This window comes from Protopterus annectens, chromosome 3.part0 (genome assembly GCF_019279795.1).
Source record: "Protopterus annectens isolate FY-2018-M chromosome 3.part0, PAN1.0, whole genome shotgun sequence".
Classification (NCBI taxonomy): domain Eukaryota; kingdom Metazoa; phylum Chordata; order Ceratodontiformes; family Protopteridae; genus Protopterus; species Protopterus annectens.
Window position 1 is genome coordinate 1,775,408,403 of NC_056731.1, and position 15,046 is coordinate 1,775,423,448.

Consider the following 15,046-nt stretch of genomic DNA (forward strand, 5'->3'; position numbering starts at 1 on the left):
CTGAAGGAGCAAGTAGGACAGCAAGTTCAGGAGTTGCTATTAGGAGGCAGGCCTGGATACGCCTTTGTCATCTCGCGGAGGCCTTCAAGTCTTCATTCACCGACGCCCCTTTTGATGGTTCCTCTTTGTTCGGAACCAAGGTGAAAGACACTCTCACCAGGTGCGAGCAGGAGGGGAAAACTCTGTCTGCCGTAGGGGTCCATTTTTCCCTTCCCTTCCCTCTAGGCCTTATCCCAAGGCCCAGAGGGGTGTCAAAATGTGGTTCAAGAAATCAAAGAGGTTTTTTTCCTGGTGCACAATGTGAGCCCCCTTCCAGAGGCAGGGGAGGGGGTGGTTATTCAGGGAGATGCCGCCCTAGGGGCAGAGGAGGCCCTCGCAACTCGGGAGACCGTGATTCCTTTTGTGGTTCTCCCTACCGCAGCTCCTGATGAGAGGCCCGACTGTGCGTTTCCGGAGCCAGTTGGGGGTCAAATCTTGTTGTACCTGGAAGCCTGGCAAGGCATCACCCAGGACCAGTGGGTTCTACGAATAATTTCCTGATGATATGTCATCCCCTTTTCATCAAATCCCCCTCCAATCAAGAAAATCCCAGATGTTCCACCCAGTCAAAGGGATTACGCAGCTTCAGAAGTTTCAAAGCTGCTAGAAAAAGGAGCCATCCAACATGTCCCCTCAGACCAGATCAGATTAGGGACTTACTCTGGATTCTTTTTGGTGCTGAAAAGGATAGTGGACCTGAGACCCATATTGGATCTCAGCCAATTGAGCACCCACGTGCAAAAGTCCAAGTTCCGAATGGTCACATTGCAGTCTATTCTCTCATTGTTGGGAAAAGAAGTGTGGATGTGCTCCATCGACCTCAAGGATGCTTACTAGCATGTAAAGATAGACAGGGCATCCAGAAGTCACCTACGCTTCCAACTGGCAGTCAGTCATTTTCAGTTTTGAGCCTTGCCCTTTGGTCTCACCACAGCCCCCAGGGTGTTTACCAAATGCATGGCAGTGGTGACTGCTCACTTGAGACATCAGGGATTCCAAGTGTTTCCATATCTGGACAACTGGTTCCTTACTACCACCACCAGGCATCTACTACTTCAGACCAGGGATGCTACTATCAACCTATGTCAACAGTTGCGCATCACATTGAACTGGGAAAAATCTGCCTTGTTGCCCTCACAATGTGCCACTTTTATAGGCGCCGAACTAGACACCATCCTCATGCGGGCGTTTCTACCACAGGAAAGAATCAAAGTCTTACAACAACAAGTTCACGCCTTGCTCCCTCTGAGAAGAGCGAAGGCAAGATGGGTCCTCCAACTGTTGGGGACAGTGGCTGCTATGATTATATTAGTCCCCCTGGCAAGGTTACATATGAGGCTCCTTCAGTGGCTTCTCTTTGCCCAGTGATCTCTTCAACATCTTCCACTTTCTCACCCTATTCTACTCACAGACAGGTGCAAACAGGATCTCTTTTGGTGGCTTCGCACTGACAACCTGAATGCAGGAAAGCCCTTCTTTCCTGTGCCCCTGATTGCCACGGTGACCACGGATGCCTCCCAGATGGAGTGGGGGGGGGCATTATCTAGGCAGGACAGTCCAAGGCACGTGGCAAGAGCACGAGATGCATCTGCATATCAATGTCCTGGAGATGAGAGCTGTGCTACTAGCGTTGCAAGCACTTCAGAGTTTTCTTCCTCTCGGGACTATTGCAATCCACTCAGACAATATGTCAGTGGTGTGGTATCTGAACAAGCAGGGAGAAACCAAGTCTTATCCCCTTTGCAGAGAGGCCATGCGAGAGTGGCAGTGGGCAGTGTCTTCCCAATGTTTTCTGGTGGCAACACACATTCCGGGGAATTCCAGTGTGATCGCAGACAGGCTAAGCAGAGCTATTCTGATGCCTTACGAGTGGTCCCTGAACTGTCAAGTTGTGGAACAGATCTTCCGCAGTTGGGATCAGCCTTGCTGCAACCTTTTTGCCAGCCCCCTCAATGCCAAATGCAGCAGCTATTTCACATTGATCCCCCTCAGGGGGAGTCACCCAAGGACGCTCTAGTCCACAATTGGCCCTCCGGTCCCCTTGCTGTCAAAGGTTATTCAGAAAGTGCAATCCTTGGGAAGCAGAATGATTCTGATTGTCCCACACTGGCCTTGTCAAATTTGGTTCCCCTTTCTCCATCCCTATCTCATGGACGCTCCTTGGATTCTGGACCCACAACCAGACTTACTGACACACATGTCAGGGCAGCTCCATCCCTCTCTTCGGACCCTCCGGTTGACAGCCTGGCTACTCCACTTCCATCATTAGCTAGGCTTCATCATTTTTCGCTGGAGGTGGTTCATATTTTATCTTCCTCTCATATGCCCTCGACCAGGAAGATTTATTACAGTAAATGGAAGAGGTTTTCAATCTGGGCACATACCAAAAAGATTGACCCTTACACAGCTCCAATTTCGTCTGTATTGGAGTTCTTGTCTGTGCTCTTTAACCAGGGTTCAGCAGCCACAGCCATTAAAGTCCAGTTGGCGGCGATTTATACCTTTCATGTTGCAGACGAGCCTAGCCTGATGACACATAGACTCTGTAAGGCTTTCCTGAAGGGCACTTTGTTACTTTGTCCTCCGGTATCGGAACTTGTCATGCCTTGGGACTTAAACTTTGTTCAACAGGGTCTTACTTCACCCCTCTTTGAGCCTGCAGCCACTTGCGATTTAAAATTCTTAACTTGGAAGACTGTCTTTTTAGTAGCCATCATGTCAGCCAGACACGTTTCGGAGCTTCAAGCTTTATCAGTCAAACCCCCTTATTTGATTTTTCATAAGGACAGGGTTTCTCTCAGACTGAACCCTTCTTTTCTTCCCAAAGTGATCAATCTATTGAATTGCCAGTGTTAAGGCAGAATTCAAATTTCATCAATTGGATGTACACAGGCAATTACGTTTTTATTTGCACAGAATGAAAGACCTCGGAAAATCTGATCAGTTGTTTGTTTCCTTTTCGGAAAACAGAATTGGGTCATCTGTCTCCAAAGTCACATTGTCCAAGTGGATTTCCAGTTGTATTTCTTTCATTTATTCCTCAGGGGGTAAAGATTTACCATTTCAGGGTGAAGGCTCACTCTACTCGGTCTGTATCTACATCTACAGCCTTTCAGGCCAGATTGTCTATGGATGATATTTGTGCTGCGGCTACTTGGGCATCTCCTCACACCTTTGTTACTCATTATAAGTTGGATGTGGTATCTAGGGGCAGGTCTTCCTTTGGTTCCACAGTGCTCAGGAGTATTTTCCACTGAGCCTCCCAGGATTTCGATGCTATGGACGCTGTCCCATGGGTAAGAATGTAGGCAAGATTGGACTACATAACATCAAGAAGTTATGTACTCATCATAATGTTCGATGTATGTAGTCCATCTCACCTCACGTTCTTACCCCCCCCTCCTTCCCCCGTCCTGGAGGATCTGGAGGTTAGGTCTGGTTTCAGAGCTCCCTTCATTATTGGTTTGCTCTTCCTTTCCTTGGGTGTTGTTATGCATTGAGAATGAGTGCTGGGGCTCGCAGCAAACTAGATCTGGGGATAGAGAGCAGTGCAGCATGGGATACCATCTTAGCCCAGCCAATAGAAAGACTTCAAGCTAAAAAAAGTTGGCTGAGTCGGAGCCAACATTGGGCTCCGAACCCACGGGTAAGAATGTGAGGCGAGATGGACTACATACATCGAACGTTATGGTGAATACATAACTTCTTGTTTTCAGTGAATCGCATTCACTTCTTTTACAGTGAAACGAAATTCGATGAAGTGATGCACACACACGTCCCAAGTTTATCTGAGATTTGCTGTAGAAGCTTACTGTATGCATCTTCACTGATATTGTTTTTATTTGTGTGTATTAAAAGGATTGGTGACTACAGTGTTGTTAATTTTTTTATGCTTGCTTAAGTATTGTGGGCTTATTTCTGTATCTCTTTCATGGATAAGTACAACATTGCATTCTTAATGTTGTGTTTATGAATTGCTGTTAGTTGTCCACCTCATTTGTTGATATTGCTGTTTGTGTTTTTCCTGATGGCATTGGTTGTATCTGAAAAGTGTTGTGTTTTTGATTAGCCCACTTTCCTGGTTAACAAATATAAGAAAGAAGTAAGATGCTATCATCGTTAACAATGTAGATTTTCTGTGTTATGTCTGGAAAAGGTAATCTTCTGTGGGGCACTGCTTTAGGAATATGCAGTTAAGAAAAAATGTGATGTGAAGTTATTCAGTCTCGCCGTTCATTCTTACATATGGGTACGGAGCCAATCCATCAGCTCCGAGTCAGCCGCTTTCACAAGCTCAAGATCTTAGAGTAGCTCGAGGCCAAGTCCCTATCCCATGATGCTCTCTGTCTCACCCCAAATCTAGTTTGCCGCTGCAGCAGAGCTCTGGAACAGTATTCTTGTTTCTTATTATCTTTTCTATCAAAAATTTTGCATTTTGTTCTAGTCAGAGTGTTATTTTTTTGGGCTAGTTAGCCTTAGTTTGAGTTCAGGCTTTATCCTTGCCTTTCCTTCTGACAAGATTTTCGTCTTTTAAGAGCGGCTGCTCTTAAGCCTTTTGGCCACGCTTTAGTTGTTGCTAAACAGTGTGTTTCCCTATCCTTTGGTAGTTTTTGATAATAAATACCTTAGAAGTTAGTAAATTGTAGTTAGTGTTAGAAATATATATATATATATATATATATATATATATATATATATATATATATGCTAGTTCTGTAGATTTTGGTAGAGTTTGCTGTGTGTGTGCTGTGTTAATAGATGTTACCTTCTAGTGTGGTTTACATAGCTTTTCTAGATTGCTTTCTGATTGGTGCATAGTTTTTTGTTGTTGATATGGCTGATCAGAGGGAGAAACAAATGTCAGGTTTTAAAAAATGCCCTAAGTGTGGTTAGAAAATGTCGATTATTGACTTGCATGTTAATTGTGTTTATTGTTTGGGGCCAGTTCATCTCCAGGAGGATTGCTCCATTTGCCACTCTTTTAGCAGCATGGTGCTACTGGAGGGCAGGAGAAAACTGGTGGACAGAGGTTTGCTGAAACCAGAATTTCAGGAATCCTTGGACAAGGCTGACCAGGCTTCCAAGTCATCGAAGGGGTCGAAGCCGTCTAAAGCTTCGTCAGAGCCCAAGTCATCGGCTCCAAGCATTTCTGTTAAGGTGCAGTCGCTGGCTCCACAGTCTTTGCAGCCATGCACTGAGCCAGTGTTTCGGAGCCGGTCTCTGAAACCTTGAGGTCACCCATTTTGCAATCGGTAGCCCCTTCGATACCTTCGACTCGTTCTTCGAGAACCCTCTCAGATGTGGACCGAGTGGTGCAGAGGCTTTTCGAGAACCCGGCACTAGCCAAATTTATTATCAGCTTCAGAGCCAAAGCCCATTGTACCTGCTGTAACTACTCCTCCTTCGAGCCGAGCTGGGTCTTCGGAGCCAGGGGAGAGGGAGCTGATGATTGTGGATCCTTCAGAGCCGAGGCCTGTTCCAGTGCTTTCGGCTCCATCAACCAGAACTACTTCAGTTTCGTTCGAGGAGTCTGGGAGCCAAGACTCTCTGGTCAGCTCCGTAGGGGAGAGTCGAACCGATGTGTCGATTCCGACCCTTCCTCTCTAAGCTTCGGCACGGATGAGCTCAGCTCCTTTCTCTGGGTTGGAGCCCACTGTGTCAGCGCCGGGGAGGTTGCCGTCTTCTTCGGACCCGGCTGCTTCTTTGGGTCATTGCAGTGGAGCCTTCGATGCTATGAGGAGGGTTATGTCTTTCAAGACTCACACATTATCAGGGCCTTCCTCATCCTCATCAAAAGTGACGCTTTCTGCCTGTACATCACAGGTCCCTGTAAAGCATCAAGACCCAGAGCCTCAGGTAACCCCATTGGGTGACCCATGTTCTACTGAGACGTCACCGGAAGCCCCCACTGATGAAGTTCCCAGGAAGAACCTTTGCAAGAGGAGGCATTTGGACTCCCCGCAGGAGTCTATTACATCAGACACCAATTTAGAGGAGTCAGAAGGGTCCCCACGGCCCCCTCAGAGGATATCTCCTTTGCTGATATCCTTGAAGTCCTTAAACAGAGGGGTGACTGGCAGTCCGTTACCCCTACTGATGATGAGTCGGTGCTCCTAAAGGCCTTTGGGTCTCAACCCTCCACCTCCTGGGTGACTCCGCCTTTCAATGAACTAATGCAATTGGTTGCTCGAAGGAAGTGGGAGTCTCCTGATACTATGGAACCTGTCCCTCGGAGGGCCAACAAATTTATTACATCCCCCAAGATAAAATGTTACTCAACAAGGGAGTGCCAGTTGATGCCATGGTAGTGGCAGCGGCGGCCACCATGAAAGAGATGTCTGAAACCTCTTCTACTGTCCACCCTCCTAATAGAGATTCCAGGACTATGGACAGGTATGGGAAACGCATCTATAGTTCTGCGACTTTTGCTATGCGATTACTCAGCTACTTGACTCATTTTACCTGTCTTCAAAGAGATCTCCTAAAAGAGCTTGGAGATGTTCTGCAGGGTAGTATAGATGGAGGTGTCTCTGAGAAGGTGACAGCCCAGCTTAATACCCTTAATTCCATAGTTAACTCGTCCATCTGGCTCATTTCTTATGCAGCCGATGGTTCAAGTTGGGCAGCGGGTTCCGCAATAGCTCTTCGGAGACATTCCTGGATGCACTTATTCTCCTTTGTGGAAGCCTTCAATTCTTCCTTCAATAATACCCCATTTGATGGCTTGTCCCTTTTTGGGCCCAAAGTCAAGGATACCCTCAATAGGTGTGAGCAAGATGGAAAGACTCTATCTGCTGTAGGAGTCTGTTTTTCCATCCCTACTAGACCGTACCCCAAAGGGCAAAAAGGTGGAAAAATGTGGTTCTGGAAGTCCCAAGGAGTTCGTAGGTTAGTACTAAGCTAACTGCCCTTGTGAGCCATTTTAAGCCTAGCCAATTATCCCTTGTGAGACTCAAACCCTGCACCTTGTGTTTGTAAGGCAAACACCTTAACCATTAGGCCACCCTCCCAACCCCCAAGTTTTCCATAACACATGTAGTGAACCCCTCTCCAGGGGTAGAGGAGGGGGTAATAATGGAAGACGCTGCTCCGGCGGCAGAGGGGGTCCACAAAACCAGGCAAGCCCTACCAGCGCTCCTGAAAGGAGGCCCGTCTGTCCTACTCTGGAGGCAGTCGGGGATCGCTTGTCTCTGTATCCAGATACCTGCCTGGAAATTACAAAAGATTCCTGTGTAGAAAGCATTGTTACCAGAGGTTACATCATCCCGTTCTCAGAACACCCACCTGTTTGAAGGAAAATTCCAGACATTCCACCCAGTCTCAGGGATCAAGCAACCATAGAAATCCAAAGTCTGCAGGAAAAGAGAGTCATCGAACCAGTCCCTGCAGACCAAATAGGATCCGGAACTTACTCCAGATTCTTTTTAGTTCCAAAGAAAACGGGACTGGAGGCCCATCTTGGACCTCAGCAGACTCAACGCCGTCATAAAGAATACGTTCTGAATGGTCACGCTTCATTCAGTCCTTCCGTTCCTAGGAACGGGTGAGTGGATGTGCTCTATAGAGCTCAAGGATGCGTACTATCATATCAAAATGGCCAGACCATCTAGAGATCACTTGCGTTTCCAACTGGGAGCCAGTCACTACCAATTCCGAGCACTGCCATTTGGTCTCACAACAGCCCCCAGAGTGTTTACCAAATGCATGGCAGTGGTTATGGCTCACCTGAGACGTCTAGGATTCCGAGTGTTTCCGTATCCAGACAACTGGCTCCTTACTGCCACCTCCAGGTATCAACTAATTCTATCCAGGGATCACACTGTTAATCTGTGCTGTCAGTTAGAAATAACTATAAATTTTCAAGAAGTCTGCGTTGTCACCATCGCAGTGTATTTCCTTTATCAGAGCAGACTTAGACACCACCACTGCCATGGTAAAATTACCACTGGACAGAATAGTCACTCTTCAAAACCAGGTATCAGACATTTGGACGAAGAAAAAAGTTCCAGCCTTTCAAGTGTTGAAACTACTAGGTACCATGGCAGCTACACTTATAGCAGTCCCTCTCGGGCATATGCACATGAGAATACTTCAATGGTTGCGCTTCACACAGTGGTCTTACCAACAACTTCCGATGTCATTCTTGATAATCATTACAGATCTTGCAAAAAGGATCTTCTTTGGTGGTTGACCAGCCATCAGGTAGCAGTAGGTCACCCATTCGTTCTGCCCCCGCCGTCAGCCACGGTGACCGTGGACGCTTCTCTGACGGGGTGGGAGCTTTTTCAGGGAAGAACAGCCCAAGGCACCTGGTCAGAGACAGAGTCACAGTTGCACATTAATGTCCTGGAGTTGAGAGCAGTGCTTTTGGTGTTGCAGGACTTCCACGACTCTCTACTTCTAGGGACGATTGCAATCCAGACCGACATTATGTCTGTGGTATGGTACATCAGCAAGCAAGGGGGAACCAAGTCTTACCCCTTATGTCGAGAGGCCTTGAGAATTTGGCAGTTGGCTGTATCCACCGGGAACTTTCTGATAGCAACGCACATCCCGGGGAAATCCAACGTGATCGTGGACAAACTGAGCAGAGCCATTCTAATATCGCACGAGTGGTCCCTCAAAGATGAGGTTGTGGAGATGGTTTTCCGCAGATGGGGCCAGCCTTGCTGTGACCTGTTTGCATCTCCTATGAATGCCAAATGCAGAAGCTACTTTGCCCTGAATCCCCCACCAGGGGACAGCCCAAGGGACTCGCTCGTACGCGACTGGCCTCCGGGACTCCTATATGCCTTTCCACCAACTCCCCTGATTCCGAAATTCTTACAGAAAGCCAAAGCCCTGGGGAGGATTGTAATTTTAATAGCCCCGTTTTGGCCTCAGCAGATTTGGTTTCCCTTCCTTCGACTCTATCAACTGGAGGAACCTTGGATTCTGGACCCAGTTCCAGATCTACTGAAACATTCGGCAGGGGCTCTTCATCCCTCTCTCCATTCCCTCAAATTGACAGCTTGGCTGCTCCGATTCCCAGCTTAGCCAGGTCACACAACTTTTCCTCGGAGGTACAGCATATTCTTGTATCTTCTCATAAAGCTTCCACTAGAAAGTTGAATGCCAGTAAATGGAAGTGTTTCGCTTTTTGGGCCTCCCAAAATAATATTGACCCTTTCGTTGCCCCAGTTGCTAGTATTCTGGAATTTCTGACTAAGCTTTTTCATGAAGGTGCTGCAGCTGGCACTATAAGAGTTCAATTGGCTGCAATTTCGAATTTCCATTTAATTTAACCTAATGTCTCACAGACTATGTAGGGCCTTCTTAAAGGGTACCATTCATCTTAGACCGCCTGTTAGACAACCCTTTACTCCCTGGAATCTGAATTTTGTGCTGTCACGGATTATTCTTCCTCCCTTTGAGCCTGCATCGTCCTGCCATTTAAAATTTCTCTCTTGGAAAACAATTTTCTTGGTAGCCATTACTTCAGCACGTAGAGTGTCCAAACTTCAGGTCCTATCTATCAAACCCCCTTATTTGGTGTTCCATCCCGACAGAGTGTCACTGAGGACTAACCTTTCCTTCCTGCCAAAGGTGTGTTCCGAATCGAATCAAACTATCGAACTCCCAACTTTCTTCAGTAACAATTCTAACAAGTTGGAGTATATGTTGCATAAGCTTGATGTTCACAGGTAATTAAGATTCTATCTGGCAGAACAAAGGAATTCAGGAAATCAGAACAACTCTTTATTTCTCATGCTGACATTAAGAGAGGGCTACCAGTATCCAAAGTTACCCTTTCCAAATGGTTAACTGACTGCATAGAATGTACATATTCTTCAGTGAATCAACCGTTAGAACATGGTGTGAAAGCGCACTCCACTAGGGCTGTTTCTACTTCTTCAGTTTATGCAGCTTGGGTGCCTTTGGGCACCATATGTGCAGCTGCCACTCGGTCTAAGCCGCATACCTTTATCACCCATTACAAAGTAGATAGGGTCTCCAGGGACAGGGCTTCCTTTGGTTCCACTGTCCTCAGGAATATTCTCCCGTGAGCCACCCAGGATTAGGGTGCTTGGGACGCTACCCATGTCTAAGAATGAATGGCGAGATTGAACAACTTTACATAAAAAAGTTTTTTACTTACCATAACGTTCCATGTGAGTTATTCATCTCACCTTCATTCTTACATTCCCACCCGCCTTCCCCCTCCAGGTTTCTCGAAGAACAAGTAAGACTTGCAGTCTGGTGAGTCTTGTTATGCCATTTCTTACTCTGGCTGGAGTACCTGTTAGGTGTTATATATGTGACATACTGGGATCAGTAAACTAGATCTGAGGTGAAACAGATCATCATGGGATAGGGACTTGGCCTCAAGCTACTCTAATATCTTGGGCTTGTGAAAGCAGCCAGCTTGGCTCTGAACCCAATGAATGAAGGCGAGATGAACAACTCACATGGAACGTTATGGTAAGTACATAACTTCTTTTTTGTGTGTGTTGCTGTGTCTCATTTCCTACTACTAACTATTCAGACCACATTTTCTTCCTGTAGTAGACCCTTGTGGTTTGTTTAGCTACTCCCATAGCTGACAGAGTGTGCTATAACATATGATTTCCAAGTTCAGTTAGAAAAACATGATTCCTGATTATTTATAGTACTGCACTGTATTGCTGTATCTCACCTTATTTACAGCATATCTGTTGTGTAGCTACTTTCCATTTATAACCTTTTTGTTTAAAAAGAAAATATAAATACTTAAAATCTCATTTTCATATCACAAAAAAAAAAAACTAGAATGTGGTTTAGCAGTGAACAAGAAGTATTTACTGTAGAATTTAATTTTTTAGATCTTTCTGAAAGTGACTTGCATTACTGAAAAATGAAAGCCATGTTATTTCTTAAAACGTATCGGTGTCCAAATGGAATAGAAGTCTTCATGCAGTAGCAGTTTCTTTGCAACTTTGAAGCTGAGTTCATTTTGTGCATTGTTCTTCTGGGGAAAAAACAGATACTAATGTTCCCATTGAGACCCCATTATCACCATTGTTAAAATAAAACAATAAATAAATACATATACAATTTTTAAAGGATATGCATTTTTTTTACATGCTTCAGTCCAGTACATTATCTTTAAGGACTTTCATTAGCAATTTGTAAATGCTTCTAAGTTACTGTTGTTTTTTTTTTTTTTCAAACTTGTATCCTGTTTTAGAAATATCTGACAAAATTACTACCATCACAAATTTGGAAACACTATAAATGTTTCTGACTACTGATGACATTAATTTACCTTAATTGTATTTCCAGGAATGCGAATGGAAACTTGGAAGTAAAGATTAAAGAACAGACAAGATGTTTAACTCATCTAACTGCAGAAAAAGAGTGAGTAGGATCTCATTTGTTTTTTTCGGCTACAAAGTTAAAGTGTTGCGAAATGGTTGCCTGCCAACATTACAAAATATTACGTCTGCTACTGTACATTTCATTCAAGCAATGGAGCATGCTTCAGCTACACAGTAGTTTCCCAGGATTGAAGAATACAACTTCTAAAAGTAACCCTGTCCTACTTTAAGAAGGTATAACACTGAATTTTACAACCCTCTATGAATCGTGTGAATCGATAAGGGTCTTCTATTTTGCCCCCTAGAGTAGCAGCAGTCATTGAGGTGCTTTTGCAGATTGTTTGCACAGGGTTTGGGTTAGCAGGTATTGGTAGTGTGGGCAGGAGAGGCCACTACCTCCTCCTTACTAATATGTGCTAACCCTAACGACAACCCTTCAATGTACCTTGAAAAACTCTTCCCATAACACTACCACTAAATGAGATTTCTCAGACTCAAAATACATAATGTAACATATATGTGCACACACACACATCACATCTGTAACCTAATATAGCCATTACCTTAGCCCTAAACCTGTACCCTCGAGCATTCATGTAAACATTCCTAAAAATCTGTCTCTTTACCCACCCTTTGCCCTGACCTTATTGCACACGCATACATCCTTGGCTTCCTGTTAAATGATCAAAGATGCATTCTTTCAAATGCGTCTTGATCGAACTTGAAATCACGAAAAGGCAAAATAGCGAAACGGCATATAAGCAAATTCTTTCCCTGGGAAAGAAATCGCTTGGCCGCTTCCGATACTTTGCCCTTTTAGTGACTGTAGTGCGATCTTGGAGTTGGTATATTTAAGTAGGGGGAGTGTGGGGGGCAAAGCCCCCCACTTTATGTGATGTTTTAAAATTTTTTTTTTTTTTTTGTGGAACAGCGATTTTTTTCCCCTTGGTCTAAGCATTCGAGGCTGTAAGCTTTTGCTTACAGGATCTATGTTATAACAACAAATGATCAAAAGATCGAATGCTGTTATATCGACCACAAAAGAAGGAAAACAAAAAAGAGTGAACAGCCAGAACAGCAATTTTTTTTCCAAAAAAAAAAAAACACACTAAACACAATTTGAAGGGGGCTTCGCCTCCACACCCCATGCCCCCCCTACTTAAATATACCAACTCTGAGATCACACTACAGGAACCCTGCTTACATGTGTTCGATAAATCATTGTTCGCATTTTTAAGCATTCGATGATTTAACATAGACCCTACATGCTCGCACCCCTAATGCCATATCTCACACTCGCCTCCAAAATCCCCTGCATTCAACAAAATGCACACACTATTAATTACACATAAACGCACACACAGAATGCTCCAATGCTTCATCAAACAATTGTTCAGCCTAGTGCCAGTGACCAAAATATATATATATATATATATATATATATATCAGGAAGAGACTCCAAGACCGTCAAATGAAGACAATAATTCGATAAAAAGGCAATTCCTTTATTCGACTGTTAGATGATAAAATCCAAAGGTTAACAAAGTGAGAAACAGCAGTATAAGACAAGCGCTTTCGCTTGGGTAATACCAAGCTTTATCAAGTCAAAAACAGTTTCTTTCAAAAGAAGCTGCTGTTTAAATAAAAGTCTTAGTTGATCACATGCTTAATTACAGCTGGGTCTCATTAAAGAAATTAGAGGTGTCATGAGCAAATAAATAAGCAACTCAATCAAGTGAGCATAAAAAATGTTTGAAATCCACACTGCTTGTGACATGATGCGTAACTAATGTACCATGTTGGTACCTTTATAAAATTACATACATGAATTATTCAATAAAAAGAAAAAGAAAAAAAGCAGTGTTGAAAATGTAAGTAAAAGTAGGAATAAAAATAAAAATAGGGATTGTATACAAACCAAATGGATTTAAAATCAGCAATATAGAATAGGCTAAAAATGTGTATATTACATTCTTGTTGATCATGTAGGAATGATAGCATAATACAAATAAATGGCACGCAATTGATAGGTTGTAAGATGTATATAAAATGTGTGTAAAGTGAGGTATGAGGTGGTAATGTTGTAGAAAAACATGTTACAGCCTGGCTCTTCTGAGCTTCAACACTGAGCCTATGCTAAGTGTACCATTTAGCCCCGGAGGCCTACCTGCATCTAACCTGAGCATATATATATATATATAAAACTTAGATGCAGATATATGGATATATACATAGATTTATATATGTATGTATATATCTATATATATATATATATATATATATATATATATATGTAGATATATGAGCTGTTATGTAAGTCGACTGTCTTTAGAACAGACATCCGTTTTATCAGTACATTTTATTGGACAAAACAGATTGATAGACAATTTTGCGAGATCACTGCATTACCAGGGTTGAGTAATATGCCCCTACCCTATTCTCTTGTGAGCTCAGTGTTAGAATATATATTTAGCAGGAGGTATGGGAGGTGCAGAGGGGCTTGCTGTCCCCTGTAGAAAATATGTTTTTATTTTTACATGCTCCAAAGTCATTTGTTAAAACATGTACTGCAGCGTCACTGTTTTTTTCCAATATTCAAGTTTAGCAACATCTCCAATTGAGTGTTTTTGACTTATTTTAACTACACCTATAGATACATATTTATATATTTATTTGATGTTATGTGATCCTATCTCGCCTACATTCTGAATGATGGGTTCGGAGCCGATCCCTCGGCTCCGACTCGGCACGCTTATGCCAAAGAGCGAAGTCTCTTATTGGCTGAGCTTACTATATCCCAGGATGCACCACTGCCAGTCCCCCAGATCTCGTTTGCCGCTTCCCTGCAAAGACGTGGTCTCGAGCTGGCTGGGCTGAGTAGCTTTTATTAACTACTTTTTCTGTCAGTTTTTTGCTCTTTTATATCACAAAAGCCGTTTTAACGGCTATCGCTGCCTTTGTGTACGTTTGAGTTGTGAAATTTGTTGTGTGTGATTGGGTTGAGTTTGTTTCGGCCCCCCTTACAATCCAGGGCCTTTTCGGTCAACCTTTGTAACTGAAGCTTTTAGTGGTTTAAAGTTCCGGTCATTACAGCTAAGGTTGTGTTTTACACTATTACTGTAAGCCTTGGGTTTTTGTCACAAGCGAATCTATAGTTGTTAAATTTCCTGTCAGAAATTGTTTAACATCATGTCTCAAACCCCTAGGCCTTCGGGCTTTAAAAATGTTCTAAATGTGCTTTTAAGATGTCTGTTACTGATGACCATCTACTTTGTGTATATTGTTTAGGGGCAAAGCACTTGCAGGAGTCATGCAGCGTATGTCACGCTTTTTCCTCAAGGGTCCTCCAGGAGAGGAAAAATAAATTGATTCTCAAGGGTTAATTAAACCCTCTTTTGAAGAAGCCTTGTCTTCCTCTCCGGCTCCTGCCAAAAGAAAAGGGCTTGGTTCCGACCAGTCCGTCGGATCCGACTGCCAAGAGACCTAGGCAGGCCTCTCCTTCGGCTCCAAGACTTGGAGCCGAGGTCGAACGGTCTGCCTCGATGCCTCCAGTATCGACTCCTCGGGCTTGAGCCGATGGCTGGGGCATCGAGAGGCGGGTCACCTTCGTCGGCTCCACTGCTCTCGGAGCCGACAAGGGTCGCCAGCTCAGACACTTCCTCCTCGGCGCG

General features: G+C 44.0%; 1 protein-coding gene across 1 annotated transcript in view; it reads left to right on the plus strand.

The window, feature by feature from the left end:
- The window catches only part of LOC122797053 (polyamine-modulated factor 1-binding protein 1-like), a 2,450,839-nt gene that overhangs the window by 1,768,216 nt on the left and 667,577 nt on the right, over positions 1–15,046 (plus strand). Inside the window, exon 28 of the mRNA XM_044065829.1 lies at positions 11,341–11,415. Within this exon, the coding sequence (XP_043921764.1) occupies positions 11,341–11,415 (75 nt within the window). The remainder of the gene's footprint in view (positions 1–11,340; positions 11,416–15,046) is intronic.